Below are 22,458 nucleotides of genomic sequence, written 5' to 3'. Positions count from 1 at the left end.
TAGGAATAATAGGCATAGCATTTATCCTGCTTTCTCCTTTCAGAGTTCTTAATTTTTTTTTTTTTTTTTCTTAGTGTGAAGAACATTTTAATAATCTAATCTAATCTGTTGACATGTAAATTTGACCAGTTATTGTAATCCAGTGATTCTGGAACAAGCCACTTTTGTAGCAACAGTAAAAACAGAGTAAAGAGTAATGTGATTACTGTTTAGACAGAGTGAGTACATTAGTGAAGTATTCCCATGAAAAAAAATAGTAGTAATTATAATTTGTAATACTAATGACTTATTTTAAGCAACATCCCCAACTCTCTGTGAATGTGTGAGGATTAGACAAGCTCTAGACTAATGTTAAATGCTCAGAGTTGCTGAAAGACTGAAGCTATAACAATACATAAACACACTGACAGATAAGAAGGTCAAAGACCACATGGCAGTGGCACAAACTCGGGCTCTTGAAACTTGCCCAAATAAGCCAGACACTAGCTCCATAGGAAATGGCTCACACACTCGCCTGCCACATCAACGACTCAAAACTACAACCTGCCTAACAACCATCTCTATTCAAACTCATCCCCAAGCCAGATTTCAGATTCCATCGATGTGTGCTATGAGGACGGAACCCATCCAACAATATGCCACATTCATATGCATACAAAGCTCCAGCCTTGAAAATCCCTGTAAAATGAACATCCAGAGGTTTCAGAGAGGTTGTGCAGCACAATAATGAACTCCATCTGAATAGAGAATTTGAGAGCAGAGGCTTTCATAAAAAAAGTGAAAATGCTCAGAAATTTAGTGGGACAATTTGAATATAAGGCTAATAAAGCTTTTAAAACATTGCTTAACAATTAAAATTTTATTATTAAAAAAAAAGCAGTCATGATAGTTTCCAAGCCTTTGCGGTTTAAATGAACTGCTTCAATTTTGAACACCTGCGAGCCATTTTTTAGCAATCAACAAGATAATATTAGAATATTTGGTAACACTTTACAATAAGGTTCATTTGTTAACATTAGTCAATGTGTTAACTAACATGAACTAACTATGAGCAATACATCTGTTACTGTATTTGTTAATGTTAGTTAATAAAAATACAGCTATCCATTGTTCGGTCATGTTATTTCACAGTAACTAATGTTAACAAATACAACTCTGTACTTTTACAGTTGCAATTTCTCTACAATTTTCCATTTTTTACAGCTGCATATTTAGGCAAAATAGCTGAAAATGATCTTAATAGGTCTTTAATTGCTCACTGTTGCAGTTGGTCTGATGCTCCCAGCCATGTTGGTATGACTTGTTGTGCCTTCTTTGTGCTTGGCTCCTTAATTGCTGCTTGCAGCTATATTTCTATCCTGCAATTACAACTTTATAGTTCACAATGTGACTATTTCTTATTTTAAACTTTATTTCATGATTAGCTTTTTTATTTGTATTTTACTCTGAAGCTTCTGTGGATGTTTGCTTTTTAATTTGCACCTTTTTTTTTTTGAAGCTTGTAGTGTTGCCAACTACTTTTTCACACAAAAGCTAGCTTCATTATAGCTAAACTACTTTAAATTGTGAATAGCTGTTAGTTTTACAAGCAACATTTTCAAAATAGCTTTTCCAACACTGTCTATAGATTGGTCTCTAGATTATGCATGGCTCAGTCAATGGCCCTGTTTTATTATGTGCCAGGCAAAGAAAAAAAAATCAAATCAAATCAAATCTCATCGCTTAGAAAAGTAATAGCACACTTCTCCTCAACTTAGCCACATGATTTGAGGTATCATTCATGTCTGTAGCACAATGGATTGTTTAAATCCCTAACCCTTTGAATGAGCAATAGTAATACTGATGGTTGCCTTGAAACGGCAATAATGAAAAACAGATGGCCACAAAAAGAATTAGGAAGTAAAATACTCTTCCACATATCTCATTTTAAATGCAAAAGGCCAAGTAGTAGGAAGTAGTTGTAGGGAGGAAGACAAAAGAGGGGAAAGAGCAAAAGATTGTTGAGTTGCGTCTCAGGTACATGCCTTCATTCGTTTCAGTGGATTATTCATTTCCTTTTGAAGTGAAGCTGCTCGCCCAGCGAGGAATGTCTGAAAGGCAGCTGAAAGGAGACTCTCATATTTCTCCAAGAGCAGCTTGTCATCTGGGGGGTAAATACGCCTGTACAGAGAGAGGGAGAGGGAGAGAAAGAGTTTTATCTGATTATCTGATTTAGCGGCCTGGTCTGCCTGCTTTTCTAATCACTTAAACAAACCTCAATCGCTCTTTTCACACATGCATTTGTCCATTAATGCTGTGTATATACTAATGATTAATAAACTTGTCTTTATATTAGACGTTAAGACTAAACAAAAGCCAGAGACGTGTAAACCTTTGTCTATATCTGTGTGATGGATCTTCAGATCAGCGCCATTTTGGGGTGTGTATATAATCAAAACCAGCAACTGTCTTTGCTTCAGGACCCAGATTTTACATTAGACATCAGATGGCGACCCATTATAGAGCCAAAATTGTGCAAAAAAAAAAAATAAATAAATAATAATATTACTGGTAAAACTTTACATTAGGTACACATAGTTCACATTAGTTAATGCACTATTTATTAATGCAGTATTAATTAATCTTTTAATCTTTTTTAACATTAGTTAATAAAAATACATCTGTTTATTTCTGGTTCATATAAATAAATGCTTTAAAGTATTTTTCATTGTTAGTTCATGTTAACTAATGTATTTATCTAATGAAACCTTATTATAAAGTGTTACCATATCACCATGAATTAGACCAAATGAATAGAAATTAGAAAACAATTTCAATTCTGTGTAAACATAAACAACATCATAAGTGTGATTTACCCGTTTAAACTGAACAAACAACAAGCTAAACATTGTATTAGTATTAGCTATTTAACCAGTCACAAACGTATTTGTGCCAAAATACTGTAGAGTTTGATTGGACAGCCTTTGATGACAGCCACAAAATATATGGGTGGTGTTTTCCCTCCCTAATGCAAAGCATATCGTAGAGACCATAAGATGATGTTGTACCATCCTAAATATAAGCCTGTTTATTTTAATATCACAACATGATTATATCATTAGTTTATTTTTTCATTTGCATTTGCATTTAGGAGCATTGTCCCCCCCTTTTTTAGAATAGACTGACCCACCATTTGAGAACCACTGATCAAAATAATGGGCGCCTCAATCTAAATAAACAGTGAAGGTGGAGTGAGCGACACGTTTTATCTCCCATATTTCCACATTTCCGTCTAATAAACTAAAACACACTTGGCGTGTGACATTTAAAACGGCTCTTTTGGATTCCGGCTTCAATGTAATCAAAAGCTCAAGTAATGTAAATGTTCAGATCAGACGATAAACCGCCCCAAATCCATTAAGAGCTACAAGCACGATGGACAAACTTATGTGGGAGAAGTAATCTAGTAAGAGTAAGTGGGCTTAGTCTTCGGCATATGGCATGCTGAAATCTGGGTCTGACCCACAAACCTCAAACACTTTTTTTCATGTTTCAGCATCTTTTGGGGTGTTTTTATTTCGAGTTGAACAGAACAGCAGTTACGTGCATAAACATAAAATGACCTATTTAGGAAAAGGCATTCGTTTCGTATTCCTCCTTTGAGGCTCTGACGTGGAGGCTCCGTATTAAGAAGCGATTTGTTGCAATTACGAAGTGACTCATTGTATGAAAAATGCAGCATATGCTAAATGGTGCAGTTTCACTATGAAGAAGCCACCCTACCTCTACAGTAAATACAAAGGGTTAGTTGAGATGCATGTGTAATGAGGTCAGGTTAATCAAATCTTAATGGTAGGTCTTCGTTAGACAGATTCTGGTGTCTGAATTTGAATGTAACAAATGACAAGAGTAATAAAATGCAAAAAGCATTTGGCTGCTGAGGAATTTGGCTTCTTTACAAAACATTAGTAGTCATTAAAGGAGCGACTTGGAGTTGTTTTATGTTCTGCAGTAAGCAATCTCCATGTGTGACAAGAATATATAAAATACTGACAACTTTTGTTCCTTCTACACCAGGCCTCTCAAACTTATGGAAGCTTGTTTCCGCAACGTAATAATAATTAAAAAAAAAAAAAGTAATCACCGCTTTTTATCTCACAAGTCTGACTTTTTTCCAGAACTGCGTAACAGAAACTGGCAATTCTGAGTTATAAAGTCTGAATTGTGATATATAAAAAATTAATTAGATATAAATTAATTCACAATTACAAAACAATTTAAAAGATAATTGTGACTTTTTAATCTCACAATTTTGACTTTTTTCTCACAATTGTGAGTTTACACCTCGCAATTCTGACATTTTTTTGTCTCAGAATTGCAAAATATAAACTTGCAATTACGAGTTATAAAGTCAGAATTGTGAGATATAAACTCGAAATTCTAAGAAAAAAGTCAGTCTTTTTTTCCCCTCAGAATTGGACTTTATAACTCGCAATTATGAGTTTATATCTCGCAATTGTAAGAAAAAAAGTCAGAATTGTGATTGTCGCAATTATCTTTTAAGTGTCACAATCACCAGCACCGGTACTACGTTTCCCAGCATCCCTCCTGTTCATCACCTGCACACGATCATCAATCACCCGCACCTGAAGACCATCACCATCATTACCACTCATCAGCACTCCCTTCATAAGCAGTCACCATCCTCACCACAGTGTCCGGTCTTGTATGTTCCATGTGTTGTGTTGCGTGTATACCTGTTCCTGTATTGTCTCCCGTTGGATTACTAAGTAAAGACTTGTTTGAAAATTATCTTCTCTAAAATCAAATCTGTGCATACGCACGCTTTATAAATGAAGCGAAGACAGCTAAATTTCCCTAAAAGAGCTTACACAAGTGTGACACTGCGTCTTTTTAAAGACGTCTTTCCACCCGTGTGTTTCTGGATGCAGTTGTTTCCTGTCCTCATTGACGGCCACGGTCACTGTCTCACATGCCTGGGCATAAAGATGCTGTAACTGTGTTCGTGGGTTGTTTATGTTCTCTCGTGAAAACATGACCATGTCACCACGTTGTTCATCTTGCCTTTCTCATAAGGGCTTGTTCGGCGCTCTAGATGCGTGGTCGAGACTCGAGTGCCTCAAATGAGTCTCTTCGCCTATTCCCCGATCGATCTAGTTCTTCTTCTGGTGGCCACCAGAAAAGGGCTATTTCGGCTAATAAGCCTTGGTGACCTGAGGATTACATTGGGGCTTTTCCCCCACTCCTCTATCGCATTACAAGCATGCTGAGACCGTGTTCGTGGGTGGTTTATGTTCTCTCATGAGAGCATGACCACGTCGGCGTGTTGTCTTGCCTTTCTCGTAAGGGCTTGAGCGTTCAGCGCGCTATGTGCCGTCAAGTCTGACGGCCACGTTAACTGTTTCACATGCCTGGCAGCTTCTGGATGGGATTGCTGGTCCTTCTAATGGGGGACCTAGTGTTTCATTCAGGGCTCCAGCGGAGGATCAGATGTCAATCGCTACATCGGAGAGAGGGCTGTTATGCTCTGGAAATGAAAATGATGCTGAGCTTCCCACTGTAAAGGTATGTGTGCACTCATGTTGAATCAGATTCAGAGTTGACAGCCATGCTTTCCCAGGTCGCAGGGGCGCAGCACAATGCGAAAATCACCTTGCCCGCCCCCGTGCCTTTTTACCCGGATGTGCATGGAAAACTTTGCAGTATGGAGCCATATAGGCACCAAAATATGGAAAGCCAAAAGTGCAAAAATCTGCATAAAAAGTTTTTCCTCTCTCACTACCCTTGCTGTTGGGGCTGCAGTGCTATTGGCAGGCCGCCTCTGCCCTGCATGCGTTGGCCAGCCTGCAAAGTAAAAAAAAAAAAAAAAAAAAAAACTACGGAAAGCCAAAGCACTCATAATGCACAAGGGTAGTTCTGAGCTGGGGTTGAGCTGTGCACAGTGACTAACCATGACTAATGTCACAGCGTTTTTCAGCGACACTGTTGAGGATTGTGCCCAGCAGTTCTCGGTCCAGTAGCAGGCTGAGGTAGTCAAGATCTTGCCTCGCTACTCTCGTCCCCTTCTTCACAAGAAGGTGAGGATGACAGCGTGTGATGCAATGCCTCACCGTTGTCGTTCCCCTTTAATCACCAGCGAACAGCAGCGTGCAGTTTGAGAACATAACCAAACCTTCTCACGCACCCTCTGTCCAACCATGGAGCCAGGTCAGTTTCGCACCACACACTTGGGCGGGGGCCACCCCAGTGCCTCTCGAGTTGGGTCCCTGCCCTCCACCTCGCTGCCCCACCGCAGGAGCCTGCTAGCGTTCCCCAGCCTGTCCCACTGGTTCATTCAGACATCAGACTTGGCTACGTGATTTAGTTCGCCCGGTGCCCTCCCAAGTTCAAGTTCCCCCTCTACGAGGCGCCTCTATGCATTGAAATGGAACCTATTCATTGAATGGTGCTCTTCCCACCAGGAAAACCCCTGAAGATGTCCGGACAGAGTCGTGCTTTCCTTCCTGCAAGAGGGGTTTGAGCAAAGGCTGTCTCCCTCCACCCTGAAGGTGTATATTGCCACAATAGCCGCACATCATGATGCAGTCAAAGGTGAGTCTATAGGAAAGTATGACCTAATCATCAGGTTCCTCAGAGGTGCGAGAAGGTTAAATCCTCCTCATCCTACCTCGGTACCTTCTTGGGACTTGTCTCTGGTGCTCACGGCACTGCAGAGGTCTCCCTTTGAATCTTTGCAGTCAGCTGAGTTAAAGTATGTCATTGAAGACAGTACTGCATTAGCTTCATTCAAGAGGGTAGGGGACCTGCAAGCATTTTCGGTCTACAAATCATGCCTAGAATTCGGGCCAGCCAACTCTTACGTTGTCCTGAGACAGCCTGGATATGTGCCCAGGTTCCTACCAGGTGGTGAACCTGCAAGCGCTTCCCTTAGAGGAGGCAGACCCAGCCCTGGCTTTTGTCTGTCTCGTACGCACTCTGCAGTTATATGTGGACAGAACTCAAAGCTTAGGACCTCAGACCAGTTCTTTGTCTGTTACGGAGGCCAGCAGAAGGGAAAGGCTGTCTCAACAAACGTCGAACATGACCGACTGAAAAGGGAACATCTTGGTTACATATGTAACCCTTGTTCCCTGAAGGAGGGAACGAAGATGTACGTTCTGTTGCCTCAGTTGCTGTACCTCCGCTGTATGGCCAGGTCACTAGCTCAGCTCCTCAGCAGAAAAACAAATATTCAAGGCATCCACTTCCTATTTATACCCGCATGGTAGGGCGGAAGCGTCAGATGCAAAGTTCACATTGGCTCGTTTAGTTTACACTCGAAGTAGATTAGTCTCTCAAAGCGATCCCCAATTCATCAATTTGTCAGTTCTGACGTACGTCTCCGTTCCCTCCTTCAGGGAACGAGGGTTACGTAAGTAACTGAGACATTATACTGTAATGTTAAATGTCTATAAATAATGTTTTGTTTGTTTGTTTTTAATCAATTTCATATAGACATCAGTACCAGTATTAGAATCAGTGATACTGGCTTTCATTCATAAAAAGATGCCATTAAACAAATATTTAAAATATACTGTCTTTAAGTTGTTTCTACCTTAATTTGGAAAGTAACTGTGAAATTATTACAATACAAAACTATAAAAAAATCTCCAGCATTACAATTAATCACGATTAATTACAGAAAAAAATTGTGATTTATTTTTTTAATAGATTGACAACACTACATTTAAATTGTTTTATTCCGTGGCAGAAACAAGCTTCCATACAAACTACAGGTCATGAGTGAGGTAGACAATATATTGCAAATATATTGCCATTTTTCGTTAATCCTGACTATAATTTGGTGTGGCCTTGAATAAATTAAATTGAATGGATTAATTCATTAATTAACAAATGGTATTCAGTTTTCATTTTTATTAATTTAATTTTTCACATGGCTTTTAGTGTAACTAATTTTTTTTGATGCAACATAGCACAAGTTTAAATGCAAATCCTGCAAATAAATGTAGACATGGCCTTTAATATTGATACCCCTCTCTCTCTCTCTCTCTCTATATATATATATTTATATATTTATATTTTTATATATATATATATATATTGTTTATTTTTAAACCAATCACTGATCAGCACATATGGAAGCATCGTTATAAACAGATTCTTCCCCAAACACTGGATTCAGGACATGCCTTGGTGCCTTACTGTCTTATTTTTCTGCCTACGAAGGCAGAATTGTTCAAGTTTTAGAAACAACCTTAGTCCTTGCTTTGTCCTCACATGAGAGCCTAAGAAATTGCTTCATACTGTCACATATCCCAAACCAAGCCACAAGAGACCCCACAGGTGTAAGCGAGCATTCTTACAGGATAACAATCGTCAAAGCGGCTTCCCTACCTGTAGTTCCCCAGGTGCCGCTTTTCGTGCTCGTCCCTGGAGACCTGCTTGCGGACTTGGGCCAGTCTTTCTTTCTGAAAGCACAACACAAATGAATAAGTGGTGAGAAGTAGGAAGAATGACAAAGAAATAATGCCCTGTTTCTGCTAGTGCTATCCTGCAGTGTAATTTAGCCACCTAAAACCGAATAACAATGTCACCAAATGACTCTTTTCCCATATTACGAGGCACCTTAATGAAGTCTGAGAGTTAGCAGGCGCGTATAACAGTCTCTCCTCTACACTTGTTAATACAGGGGGCCCATTCATAATTCATATAGATTTAACTCCCACTGTACTATTTTAATACATCAAAAACTATAATTGTGGAAAGGTCAGCTGGTCAATTTGCAGTGGCGCAGCAGGGTGTCTTCTATAATAGTCACTGATCTCTGCTAAATGCTGGTACAGGCATATTCGCTCAGCCCCCAATCCCCAAATCTCACTCCTCTTTTGCGTCTAGCTTTGCCCTTTGAAAATACCACCTACCTGCAGTCATCTCAACCTCATTCATCTCTTCATATAATAAAAAGTTGATCAAAAGACCAATCAAGGACTGGTGCACAAAGCTCCTTCTACTTACTCTGAAAACATGCTTTGTCTGTATGCCTGCATTATAATTATATATATATATGTAAGATTCAAGTCTGGAGCCATGGCTCCGACATCAAAACATTATAACATTATTTTGCTTCATAACTTACAGGAGGGGTATAATGCTATCTCATGCATTCTGACATATTTACACTATTAAAGAGTTCGATCCTCATGCTAAACATGGCCAAAGTTTCAAAACACGAGTTGAAAGTATGACGGAGTATTTCTGTGCCAAAAATACTCTTCCAAATCCTCACGATCTTCGGGGGGTTTTTTTTCGAGTATGGACCTGTGTGACGTCAACGGGGTCGGAATTCCTTGTACGGGCAATTCTCCCGGTAGAGCGCGCGCGCGCACACACACGTCGACCAGAGCGAGAGAGCAAAAGCACAACCATCAACGCGCTTCGTTCGGCTTTACGGAAGTCATCAGCAGCGCTCCACAGAACTTGCTCGAGAAAGATTTGTCACTTTGTTTTTAGACCACGAAATCAACAATGTCACCAAAGAAGTGTGTTTTTGGTTGTGAGGGAAAGATAACCTTGCTTGCCAAAGAACCCAGTGGAGCTCAGAGATTTGTGCTCAAGCATTACATTGATGCGCTCTCGATATTTGTTATTAAAATAACCATAGAAATAGTTTAGATAGTTTAGAACCAATAGATAGTTTCAATCACTTTTTATTGGTTAAAATGAATGGAGAATATCTTGTGTTTTTCTGTGGCTGCTCGTGCCCTCAGGATCGGTGCTTATATTTTCATAAACAAGGCCCAGTTCTACAGTGGATTTACAGATCGTTTGAAGCTGAAAGATGGAGCGGTCACAGCGGTAATGATCCCGGTCATGAGTCGGAACCGCAGGTGGTGAGTAAAACTGCTTAAAATTTCTGTTTTGTTGGCAATAGGCGCCTAAGTGCATATAATGTAAACAATACGAACGTAGTGGATTCATAAATTCATTATTCATCATTCACTATACGCTATATTCATTATAGTGATTCAAAAGTTATCCATGGAAAATGTGATGGCGTATTGTGCGTGTTAAATTTAGCTGACCATTGATAGCTTGCAGACGATCTCTACACAAAAGCTGCGCGTGACAGCTCGTCACTCTATCTCCGCTCATACGACACGCCTCCAGGCGCTCGGCTGTTTTCGGAAAGACTTGGTACAGCGTATGTATCTTTTATAAATATGATAAAACTAAAGACTTTTCGGCGATATGAAGGATGCTATACTACTCTATAGGTACTTAAGTTTAACATGAGATTGGCAGAAACTGTGTGTGATACCCCCCCTTTAAACATGACCTAATAAAACGTTGCTTTCTAACAGCTGAATGGGTCGCACCAGTTCCTCTCTCCTGCGCTCGAGTAGGTGACGTTGTTTCTCCCATTCCGATGATCCAGCCGTCAGTTTCCGCGTGGATCCCTGTCCGTACAGCCGTCGCTGGGCTTCCGCTTTCTGCTGGGCCAGATTCCGTCGTTTATCACTCGCTCTGGGTAGAAGGAAAAAAAAAAAAAAAAAATCAGGAAATGTTCAAGTAATAGCACTCAAAGTAGCCCAAACTCCCAGCCGAAATCCTGACAGACTCCGAGACTCCATACATCACTCGACTTGACAGCATTCAGCACTTCAAGATTTCATCGCTCACTGGCCCTTCAAATTTGCTGTTGTAAGTGGCCACTCAGGGTCAGTGGGCTCCTAAGTCACTGGGGAACCCTCTCGTTTTATTGATACGACTTTCACACTCCTGAGTTCTTGTCGCTGAGTTATTGGTTTTGTCCTGCCACTGCTGGGGAAATAACACAGGAGTCGCTTTGATGTGTTACTGGTAAGAACTCAGCTGGATAAGTTGGGACACAGTAAACGTCTGTGGAGACTTCCAAGAAAATCACTGCGGCAGAATGGTAGCAATGCATCCTTGAAATCTGATCCACTGCTGTATTGAGTTTGTCTGCTGTTGTTTCCTACTCTAGGACCATTGTTGGGCCACTCTGGTATATTTAGTACAAAGGGTGGACCTGGATTTGAAGGCCAGGTCTACGGTAATCAATCACCGGATACCCCGCATACCGACATACAACTAAATTTAGAAAGTATGCACAAGCAAACATTCACAACATACAAACACACAAATAAACATAAAGGGATATTTTAAGTTAAATACAATAAAGTCATAAAAAAAAAAAAAAAAAAAAAAAAAAACTATGATTCATCCTTCAGTTTTTAAAAAAATATTACCCACAGGATTAAGTTCATGTGTTCATGTGCTTATATAGTGAGACGACAGACACTAAAAACACCACAAGCATCTTGCGTGCTTGAGTATATGTATAGACGAAACTGCCCATTCACAGAGAGACACACAAAACATGCAGACTTCATATTTAAATAGCAGTCTTTTTGAGCATTAATATTCACAGACACCAGTGCATATCACAATTTTTAATCAAGTGTACAGTCCTACTTTTGATATATTCATCCAAAATTTGCCAAATTCCACCTTATATTGTAAATTCCATTTTTATGACTGGATTCCACGATTATGTCCTCATTTTCTGCATTGTGGAAATTATAGGGCCCTAAATTTATTTTGCGGACCCCCTGGCTATGGGGCACCCCTGGTCTAAATCCCTTTTAAGCAGTGGGACTACTTTTTTTAGGTGGATTTTATGGTTATAATTTTAAAATATCTACAGCACTTGTATATTTTTATTTTAATGTTTATTATTTATTACTGCTGTATGATTGCCCTATGTATGATTTTAAAACTTTTGATTTTTAAAAGAAAACCTTCATTTCATTACTGCCTTTTGATAATAAATTTGTATTAAAACATAAAAAATAAACATTTCATAGGGCCCTGTTATTGCAAAGATTTTTTTTTTTAATATGTTGTTAAAGTTTGATGAATTTAATTGATTAGAATGCTTCTTGATTATTAAAACTGAATTCAACCATTAAATTGAGAAAAAAAAAAAAAAAAAAAAAAAACTGAAATAATATAGTTTTTCCCCCAAATATCCTGTCGCTAGAGTTTAACTTCAACCAATAATACTTCTTTAAACTCAAACACAAATACAGTGGTCCCAAACAATTCAAAGCAAGTGAGATTTGTTTAAAAAAAAAAATTATATCTTGTTCAAAATGAAGGCAAGTATTGTGACATTTTGTGGTTGTCAATCCTGATTTGAGTTTGTCTTTACTTAAGAAACCTGTATGAACTGACTTCATACATCTTATAAAAACCTTGATATCAGTTGTATAAAGGTCCCTATCACCATTTGTTTGCAAATGCCACTTGTTTTAATATTTTGTTATGCAAAGCAGTGACTTTCAGATATTTTTAAGTGTAGCTTAAGTGTCCAAGTGTCCAAATACTTTCTGGGGCCTTCACACTGCAACAGAACATATTGTAAATACTAGAGGTTCTGCACGTAATGTGCTTGCAATAAACAAAAACTCTACAATCCTTTTCATTCTTTTTTCAAATCAAACAGTAGCAAAAACAAATGCATGAGGACCCATCAGAGAGTTTCAGGTAACTTTTTAGTAGAGATCAAGGAATCAATATTTTGGAAAACACAAACGAATGGTGGATGGCCAACAATGGAGAGTGAGTTTTCTGATAAACTCATTCTTTTCTCTTTCTAATGGGACTCTGGAGAGAGTATTGCTCCATACCTGATGTTGAGCAGTTTCAGGGCGTTGAGTAAAACCCCCTTCTTCACATCGTAATCAATCTTTTGATCTGTCCCAAAACTCGGGGCACGATTGATCTGTAGAGGTAAAAAAGAGAGAGATGTTTTTGCTTTCATATTGTTTTCTTCAATTTCGAAATCAAAACCTGAAGCAATCACCAACTTTTAAAGGGGACTGAGAAGCCACAGTAGAAATGGTCACTATTACCCATTACTGAAATCAGAGGGCATCAGCTCTCATTAAAAACAAGTTCTGTCTCAACGTCCCAAAAACCGCAATTGTCTCTGATGTTGAGAATACAGAGTGTCTCATGTACTTTCAAAGACAGCTTTGTGTGAGAAACAGAAAGAAATGTACATCATTATTCACTCATAAACATCCCTTCCAATGAGTTCTTAACTGCTGAGACTAGATTACTGAGTCAATGAGTCAAGAACCAGATCAGTCTAATTTGTGAATGAATCACTGTGCACCAGCTCAAGAAATTCATTGAAAAGGTTAGACAATTTTGGTAATAAATCAGGTAATAAATCAGGTATTGACAGTACATCACTCTCTTATGAACTCTCTTGAATGCACCATGTTAGATTGTGCCGATATCCTGCTCACCAAAAAATATTAGATAGAATCTCCATGTCATATTGGAACTAGCCTGTTTTCCAGATCATGCCAGAAGACATCCATTTTGTTTGGTATCCAAAACTGTCTGCAGTTTTGTCTTTTTAAATGCATTTTTCTGGTACGTAAAACTGTATTAACTAAGTCTTCTATCAGCCTGAGAGACTGACAAACACACAAGTTGTTTTTATTTTTATTTATTTTTTTATTTTTTAATTTGAAAGGGTCAAACTTCATTGTCCGCTCATTGTAATGGCATGGAAAAAAGAATGAAAAACAAATCTTAAAATTTTGATCCCTGAGAGAAAGAAAAAAATATGGGTTTGGAACAACATGAGGGTGAGTAAATGATGACCTCTATGGAGTGAAGTACTGCATGCAGGTCACGCAACGTTCAAAGTTCAAACAATTGCAACTTTGATCTTGTTTGCTGCCGAGCTTTCAAAGCACAGCCGGTGATTACCAGACAATTCACATGACATTTCATGGCGTAGGTGGTGCCATTAAATCAAAAAATGGAAGACAGACTGGATGTCTATTTACATCGAGTTGTGTGGCACAAAGGCATATCATGACAAAATGTGATCTGATGCTATCTGCTTCTATTCAGTGCTAAAGACATTTCCTGGCTTCCGTGTTACATGACAAAACAATCCAATCTTCAATCAGAATCCAATCTTCAACCAGATGGAACTGGAATAAATATTTTGAAAGTTCCGATCCCAATCTGACTTCTGACCTGTAATGCTGCCTGAATCATAAATTATGGACTGTTCATTTTTTGGCCAGAGGATAACTGGCCCCCCAACTGAGCCTGGTTTCTCCCAAGGTTTTTTTTCTCCATTCTGTCATTTCTGAGTTTGGGCTCCTTGTCACTGTCACCTCTGGCTTGCTTAGTCAGAGACACTTAAAGGATTAGATCACTTCAGAATTAAAATTTCCTGATAATTTACTCACCCACATCTTCCGCCTATGTCACGCGTGACCTTTCCAACGTGATTAAATAATGCGTGGCGCATCGCAGAGCTAGTGCAAGACTAGCATTAGTGGTTAAAAAGTTTTTTTTTTTTTGTTTTTTTTTGAAAATGACCGATCATTTCACTAGACAAGACACTTATTCCTCGGCTGGGACCACGTAGAGCCCTTTGAAGCTGCATTTAAACTGCAATTTGGACCTTCAACCCGTTGGTAGCCGTCTTAATTTCTTTTCGACTGAAGAAAGAAAGACATAAACATCTTGGATGACATGGGGGTGAGTAAATTATCAGGAAATTTTAATTCTGAAGTGAACTAATCCTTTAATATTCAGCAATATTACTGATCTGCCAGCATTGACACCATCGTACGCAAACTGAACTGAGCTGGAAGAGGACATCACTGTTTTCTCCAGAGCTACTGTATGGACTAAATTAATTAATGATTTATACAATGGAAATTAATCAATACTGAACTTACTTAAGCTGGACAATGATTCTGTTTTCTTCTAGAGATGCTATACAGCCAAATTTATGTTCCTGCTATCATTCTAAAGCTGCTTTGAAACAAGCTGCATTGTAAAAAGTGCTATATAAATAAAGGTGACTTGACTTGACAAAACATCTGCTGTTGTTCTTTAAATATGATGTCTGATTGGGACAAAGACACCATAGCAAATGTGTCAGCAGGCAACAAACCAACCAGTCCATTATGATGAACCTGTCAGAATTCAGGTTTGATCACTCCTTTTGTTTTGTTTTCTCTTGTTTTGTTTCTGTCTCTTCTACTCTACAATCAGCGCGGCCACTCATTATCGCTCACCTGTTTCTCTTTATCTCTTGATTTCTGTGCTATATATATCCTTTGTATCCCTCTGTTCTCTGTCAGTGTGTTTTGTGTCTCCAGCCTCTTTTGCCATTATTTTGTTAAGTTTGGAATACCTGTTTGTTTTGTTTAGTTTTTCTTTTGTTTACATTTTTCCCTTCTGTTCAGTTGTGTCGGTTGCCTGTTTGTCCCGCAGAACTCTCCGGTCTTGGACAACTCTCCTGGTTTTGACCATCTGACCTGGTTGGTTTTGGAGTCTGGATTCTCCCTCAGTGCACTACTTACCTGCTTGGACTTCCTTGCTGTTTTCTGACAATCAGCCTGATCTTGACCGTGAGCTTGGATACTGTCTGCCCCTTGTTTCTGTCTGTCTGACCTTGACTCTCACCTCACGACAGGATATTATTTGCTGATGGACTGATCTGGATTTCGACCCCAGCCTATTTGAATTTCCCTCTGCCTATTGCCCAGGGTTGGTTGGGAGCCCAGCGGCTCGCACTGTTTTATATTTGTGTTGCAATAAAGTGATGTTGAGCATTTTTCTGTTTTTGGGGTCCTTCCTTTCAGAGAATGTAACAGAACCACCAATGATAATGCCAATAAATGTCACCACTTGATCAGCAAAATCTTTTATCTTTTCACACGAAGAATCTATTCAAGTGCTGCCACTTCATGGATGTCTGACAGCTGACTGGGAAAGAAATCATCACTAAATGCAAATATATTGTGTGAGCTCTTTCATTCTGTCATTATCCAGTGTGATAAGCGTGCATTTATGTTTTATATTTGTCAGATCAGCTTTGTTTGGTTCGCTTTGGCCAGAATAATGGCATGATCTAAACACATAAAAACCAAAGCTTTGCATTCTGTTTTACATATTTGCTTGAATTAAATCATTTATAACCATTCAGAATCATTTGAGCAGTTAATTAGAGATAATTGAGCAATAGAATGTCTTTCCGTGCATTAGTATAATCTGTCACATTCCTGCCAACACAAGCTAATTCATCAGATGCCAGAGTTATTTTCTCAGTGGAACTGAAAAAAAAACTGCACAGGAAATGAGACCAGCTCGTGATATCTGCACAATCGCAGTGATGTATGATAATATTCATTCTTAGCTTTTATGCTCAGTACTGCAGTATTTGAAATGTTGACCAGAAACTCAGTCTTTTGCTGTTCATATTGTTGCAAAAGACAGAAGAACAACTAAAATTCAAGATATACAAGTGAAAAATGCTTAGAACTTTCTTAATAACCTGCCATAGTTTAGCTTAAGAAATATACAATACCGGTCAAAAGTTAGAATTAATTTTTTTTTTTTTTTTCTTTTTTTTTTAAGGAAGTCTCTTATGCTTACCATGGCTTAATTTATTTGATCAAAAATACAGTAAAACAGTAATATTATTAGTTTAAATATAATCACAGTTGTTACTGGCATGTGACCTACCAGAGTCAGTTGCGTGGCTTCACTGCCATTCACAAATCCTCTCCAGTGGCCTCATGGGATAGTAGAGTATCCATCGAATGTGCACTTCAGAATCTCGGTGAAAGTAGTAAGTCATCCGGGAACTTTTCACCTACTGTTTTTCGAATACTATGTACAAAGCCATTGGAAGGCAAGCCTTCAACCTTTAGCTAAAAAAGCATAACGGCTAATGCTAACGCTCCGGCTCTGGTGGTACGCATAGGCGGTACGCAGGGAAGGAGTTTTGAATGGCGGGTACTGATGTCACTGCCATTACGCAATAGGCTGAGAGGTGAGCATGTGATTAAGTTAGCCGTTACGCATTCTCCAATGGTAAGACATACAGGCCCTCTCATCTCCCTATAATATACAATAGGCTTGTTCGACTTGATCAAAGAATATAGAACCCAAGAGGCGACACTCTGATACTTTTTGGGCAACAGCCACTAGATGGCACGCCGGTAGTGCGGCCGCCATTATGGGGTGAAAATACTAACTGGACCATAGAATCCTTCACATCTTATGCACTCAAAATCGACGAATTTCACTGCCAAATCAGAAGCGCAAAAGATCATTTTTAAAATGAAATCATCAGTAAGTTTTATGGCACCTACAGTAAATGTTGTATTGTCTTATATATGTTTTATTTTATCAGTTGTGGAATCCAACCATTCATCCATCTGAGGTAACGTAGTTGGCCTACTTTATTGAGTATTTCCATTTTATGCAACTTTTTACACATTTATTAATGGTAAATTAATAATTAATAAATTTAAGATCATCATGTTTGCAGCGAACAATATATCAGACCTAGTGGAGTAATAGTAATAATAGTATCACTCCACTAGGTCTGAATTGAAATAGGCTATATTGTACGTTTTAATGGATCACGCTACAAACATAACAATCTTATAATACATGATGCATTGCTGTGTCCGTTATCGCATAATTCCCACTTTTGGACACGTTTGCTTTAACGGACATTAGACAACACTGCAAAAGCAAGCTGTTATATTCATATATTTATTGTCCAACATTCCCAATTTTTCTGATGCATGTCCTTAATTTAATTTCATATGTTGGTATTAATTCAGTGTTTATAAGCCTAATGCTAATACTAGATCTTTTAAAGAATTTTAACCCAAACTGACTGTTTTTCTAGAGAGCAAAAAGGTTTTGTGAAAAAAAGTGGAAGGCTTACACAAAGTCTGTAAAATAAGCTGTTAAAAGGATTTGATGATCACTAGTGATAGTATTTTATTCTGTGTTGTCAACATTCAGGTTGGATTTCAGCTTTAATGTACTTTTTTTTTTTAACAAAGCAGCTGATATTGCCATAGAAACTAGTGGACCGCCGAGTCGCTTACACCCCAAAATGGCGGAAACGCAGGGCTGCTGCTGGGCGCCGGTGTTGCAATGGAACGTTCTATTGAGTGTCGCTTCTTGTTAGTGTATATTCTTTGACTTGACGCAGCGCCGCACAGACCGATCGGCAGCTGACTTGAAGCAGTGCATGCCGGTAAGAAATTTTGTCCGACTTGAGACAGCGCCAACGCCATGACTTATGGCTTCAAAGTACCGCGAGAGCGATTCGAGATCAGCCGCCTGAGTTAGCCAGCGCAGTTTCTGAAGAGGAGCTGCACGAGCTCTGATGACGACACAGCTGTTTCACGACTGGCCGGATTCACCGCATGACAACGATTTATTTTACTGATAAATTACATTATTTCTGAATGTAATAATAAAATGCGACGTAGGCTATACGCGACATATCTTTTTTCCCTCTCAGGAATAGCGTCAGTATTTTTAACCATGCAGATAATTGTAGGCCTATTGGCTAAGACGGCAAATACTCTCTTTGTTGTTTTAATAAATAAAATGCTGTACGTATTATTATTATTATTATTATTATTATTATTAGGCTACATGCAAACAAACAAAAAAGTTAAAAAATAACGTTATTAACCGTTATTTTTTTCTAAACAAATCAGTTTCGGAGCGTTAATAATACAGAAGGAACGCTGGAACAGAAACGTTGAAATACAGATTCTGCTCGGAGTGAAACAATTTATTTATTTATTTTTTTGGTTTTGTTTTTAAGGACTTATTTTTGACATACTACTCTTTTGGCGTACTGTTTTTCGCATACTATATAGTAGGGAAGTATTCAATTTTGGACACAGCTTAAGAGTCCATTAAAACAAAACAGAAAACCAAAGCTGAACGTAACATTAAGGCCCCTTCCCGGTAGGCACCTCCTGGCACCGTGAGAGGAACAACATAAGTGGAGGGAGGGTGGGGGTCTTGCGGAGGAAGTGGCAAGGAAGAGACCACGGGGGAACCAGTGGAGTTTGGGCGTGTTGGAGACCCAGACACAGTCCGAGGGACGGTGAGACCAGAAGACACCATAGGAAAAGGGGGCCAAGGCGGAGCAGTGGTGACGAGCAGCCAAGGTGGAGCTAGGGTGATGACTTAGGCGGAGCCATTGTGAGTGGGCACTGAGGAGAAGTCGGAGGGAAGGAGTAGCCCGACAGAGCTGAAAAGGTTGGAGGGATAAGGTGGAGCTATAGTCTCAGTCTATGGCAGAGGAAGAGCGATGGAGGGACAAGGGAGACCAGTGAAGCTAAAAGAATGACGGTCCCAGGTGGAACAGAGGGAGAGAGGAGCCAAGGTGGAGCCAATTAGTTTACGGGCCGAGGCGGAGTAATGGGCTCAGAGGCCCGAGGTGCAGCCAGGGAATCCTCATACCAAGGCAGAGCTGGAGACCAAGGAGCCCAAGGCTGATAAGCAGTTGAGCAGAGCCACCGAAGGAGGAACCAGTGCTGAAAGGAGGCAGTGATCAGAGTCCATCAAAATGAAACAGAAGCCAAAACTGAACGTGACATAATAACTGAGCACCAAATCAGCATATTAGAATGATTTCTGAAGACTAGAGTAATGGCTGCTGAAACTTCAGCTTTGCCATCACATAAATAAATTACATTTTCAAATATAATAAAACGGAAAACAGGTATTTTAAATTGTAATAATATTTCAGAATATCACAGTTTTTACTGTATATTTTTGATCAAATAAATGCAGCCTTGTAAAACATTATAAAATATAAAAAGCATAAAAGACTAGAAATAATATCAAATTTAATACAAGAAGTCAAGTGTTAGGATACAAAAAGAGTGTTATTGATGATGTATCTCAAATAAAACATACAGCCAAGAAAGAATTACGTTACTTCTTTATATTATTACTGAGTAATTTTCTCCTTCATATAGTACTATTCATTTAGCTGTCAGGAATAATATGTTTAAATAAAATATATTGATTATCCGATAAGTCAACTAGACATTTTGGTGAAATAATTTTCATTATATGTGCGTGTGTGTGTGTGTGTGTGTGTGTGTGTGTGTGTGTGTGTGTGTGTGTGTGAATTTTCAACCTTTTTGTTAACAGCTCACATCTTTAAACATTTTGCCATGCCACATTACATTACATTTTTGTATACAATGGTCGTTTGATAGGATATTTATATCTTTTGTTAAAGGAATATGTTTGGAATGATATGAGGATGAGGATGAGTAAAGGGCAGCAGAATTTTTTGGAACGACTACTCCTAACGCCATTTATCAGCAGGTAAGAATCCTGGAGGGTTTTCTTCACCTCAGATAATAATATGCTCTTTTGTATTCCATCTTTGACAAATAACAACAAAAACATTCGCTCACTCTGCTGCCAATTCCGATATGGCAAAAATTAGTTTTGGGTACAGCTTTGCACATTACAGTGTGTAAGACACACAGCATTAATGCTTCAGCGTCAGCACGGACAAACGGTTTGAGAAAGATGGCAGCAACAGAGAGAGATGACAGCACACACAGCCACCCCTTGCTGGGCTCTTAATAGAGCTGCCCTGCTCGGATGTTAATCTCCCTCAGAAAGGTGATCGCTTAGGAGAGGACCGTAAGATAATATTTACATCACAACTGAGCGTCAGAGGGGGGTTTGGTGGGAGGGTGGACTAAATCAATGAATTTACTGTATCAGCCGTAACCTTAGCAGCAGTAACTGTAGCAGCAGTAGCTGATCCGGCTCACGCTTTCTTAGCTCTCCGAGCTGGGCCACGTCACCTCTCGCTGAGTAGATGCCCCGCAGATGGCCCGTTTCACAAAGCAACAAAGACACCTCATCAAGATCTGCCACGCAGGAGTCCTGCAGATTTAGGATGTCAGCCATGTTTTCAATTTTTTTCTTAATAATTCAACACCTTTTGACAAAAATCGTTCTGACGCAAGTAGATTTTACAAAAGCTCCTTGACACCATCAAAAGATTTTACTGATATTTAATTTGCACACCTTCATTGTGGAGAGTTGTGGTGTGAATGTGGGGTCAAACTACAGGAAATCCAGCTGTTCTGAGATTAATGTATCCCTGTAGAGACTGCATACAATCAAAATTGGGTCTGTTAGCTCTGAAGTTGTCCATATGCTACTGCACACTTAAAAGTTGACCAAAAATCAAACTATAGCAGATAAACACATTTCACATTTACAAGCTTTCCCTTCCTGGAGAACAGAACAAAAATACTGATGATCTTATAAAAATGCTTGTCCGATAACACACTCAAAAATAAAAAAAATCTCTCCTGTCAATGGACCTTACACTCTAAAAAATGCTGGGTTAAAAACAACCCAAGTTGGGTTAAAAATGGACAAACCCAGCAATTGGGTTGTTTTAACCCAGCAGTTGGGTTAAATGTTTGCCCAACATGCTGGGTAGTTTTATTTAACTCAACTATTGTTTAAAAATGACTGTATTGCTTGCTTAAAATTAACCCAAAATATGTTGGAAATTAACATTTATTAATAAGTTTAATGAATAATAATTAAACAATAAAATGTATTAAATTGCTCATTAATAAATGTTCACCTTTTGATTATTATTGTTGCCTCTAGTAATTATGTGTCTGATTTTTAATTTCCAACCTATTTTGGGTTCATTTTAAGCCAGCCATATAGTCATTTTTAAACAATAGCAGTTAAAACAACCCAATCGCTGGGTTTGTCCATTTTCAAACCAACTTGGGTTTTCTTTAACCCAGCATTTCTTAGAGTGTAGCCAGGGTAGAGATATATAGACTGTTATGGACATAAACTCCATTTAATAGGTTCTAGACTACAAAAATAATAATGCTAATAATAAAAAATGACAATAACACAACAAAATTAATAAAATTTTAAATAAAATTGAAAAAGAAAAAGAAAATATAAAAATAAAATCGAATTCAATATATATAAGATATATAATAGTATAACAAAGATACTAAGATTACTAAGCTGAACGATCAGTACCATAGAACACAACTGTATCTCATTTCTGTTGGTCAGGCAAACAGATACTAGTCTCATCCCAAACAATGTAAAAGCCAACGCTGCTGTGTTGGGCTGTTTAAACATTTAAGATACTTGCAGTTGTCTCTTTTTTCTATTTTATTAACAGACAAAGTGGCACGCATTATCTTTAAAACACAATATACATTTCCTCAAGTGTCAAGTGTTTGTTGAAAAATAAATAAATAAATAAATTGCACATAAAAAAGGGAAAATACTGCTGTATTGATTTTTGGTCATAGTTAATCAAGTAAAATAAATAAACTTAATTTCACACAATAACAATTTCTGAAAGTAACTTTTCCTCAAAGTTTTGGTGTATTCATGGCCTGACAGTAATCCAAGAAACCACAGTGAGTGGATTATGATTTATGATTTCACTCAGTGCATACTGTTAATTTAAATTAAGTTTAATTAGATTTTAAATATTTGCCTTCGTGTTGTATATTGCATTCTTAC

General features: G+C 38.5%; 1 protein-coding gene across 4 annotated transcripts in view; it reads right to left on the bottom strand.

Annotated features, from left to right (window-relative positions):
- The window catches only part of ttll7 (tubulin tyrosine ligase-like family, member 7), a 115,361-nt gene that overhangs the window by 32,374 nt on the left and 60,529 nt on the right, over positions 1-22,458 (bottom strand). For all 4 annotated transcript variants that reach the window (XM_051912397.1, XM_051912396.1, XM_051912400.1 and 1 more), the window contains 4 exons: positions 12,714-12,808; positions 10,377-10,524; positions 8,395-8,468; positions 2,025-2,160 (listed from right to left, as the gene is read on the bottom strand). In XM_051912397.1, coding sequence (XP_051768357.1) covers positions 2,025-2,160; positions 8,395-8,468; positions 10,377-10,524; positions 12,714-12,808 — 453 coding nt within the window. The remainder of the gene's footprint in view (positions 1-2,024; positions 2,161-8,394; positions 8,469-10,376; positions 10,525-12,713; positions 12,809-22,458) is intronic.

The sequence above is a fragment of the Ctenopharyngodon idella genome, chromosome 11 (assembly GCF_019924925.1).
Source record: "Ctenopharyngodon idella isolate HZGC_01 chromosome 11, HZGC01, whole genome shotgun sequence".
Lineage (NCBI taxonomy): Eukaryota > Metazoa > Chordata > Actinopteri > Cypriniformes > Xenocyprididae > Ctenopharyngodon > Ctenopharyngodon idella.
The sequence above is the reverse complement of the archived record's forward strand: the minus strand, read 5'-3'. Positions and strand labels throughout refer to the sequence as shown.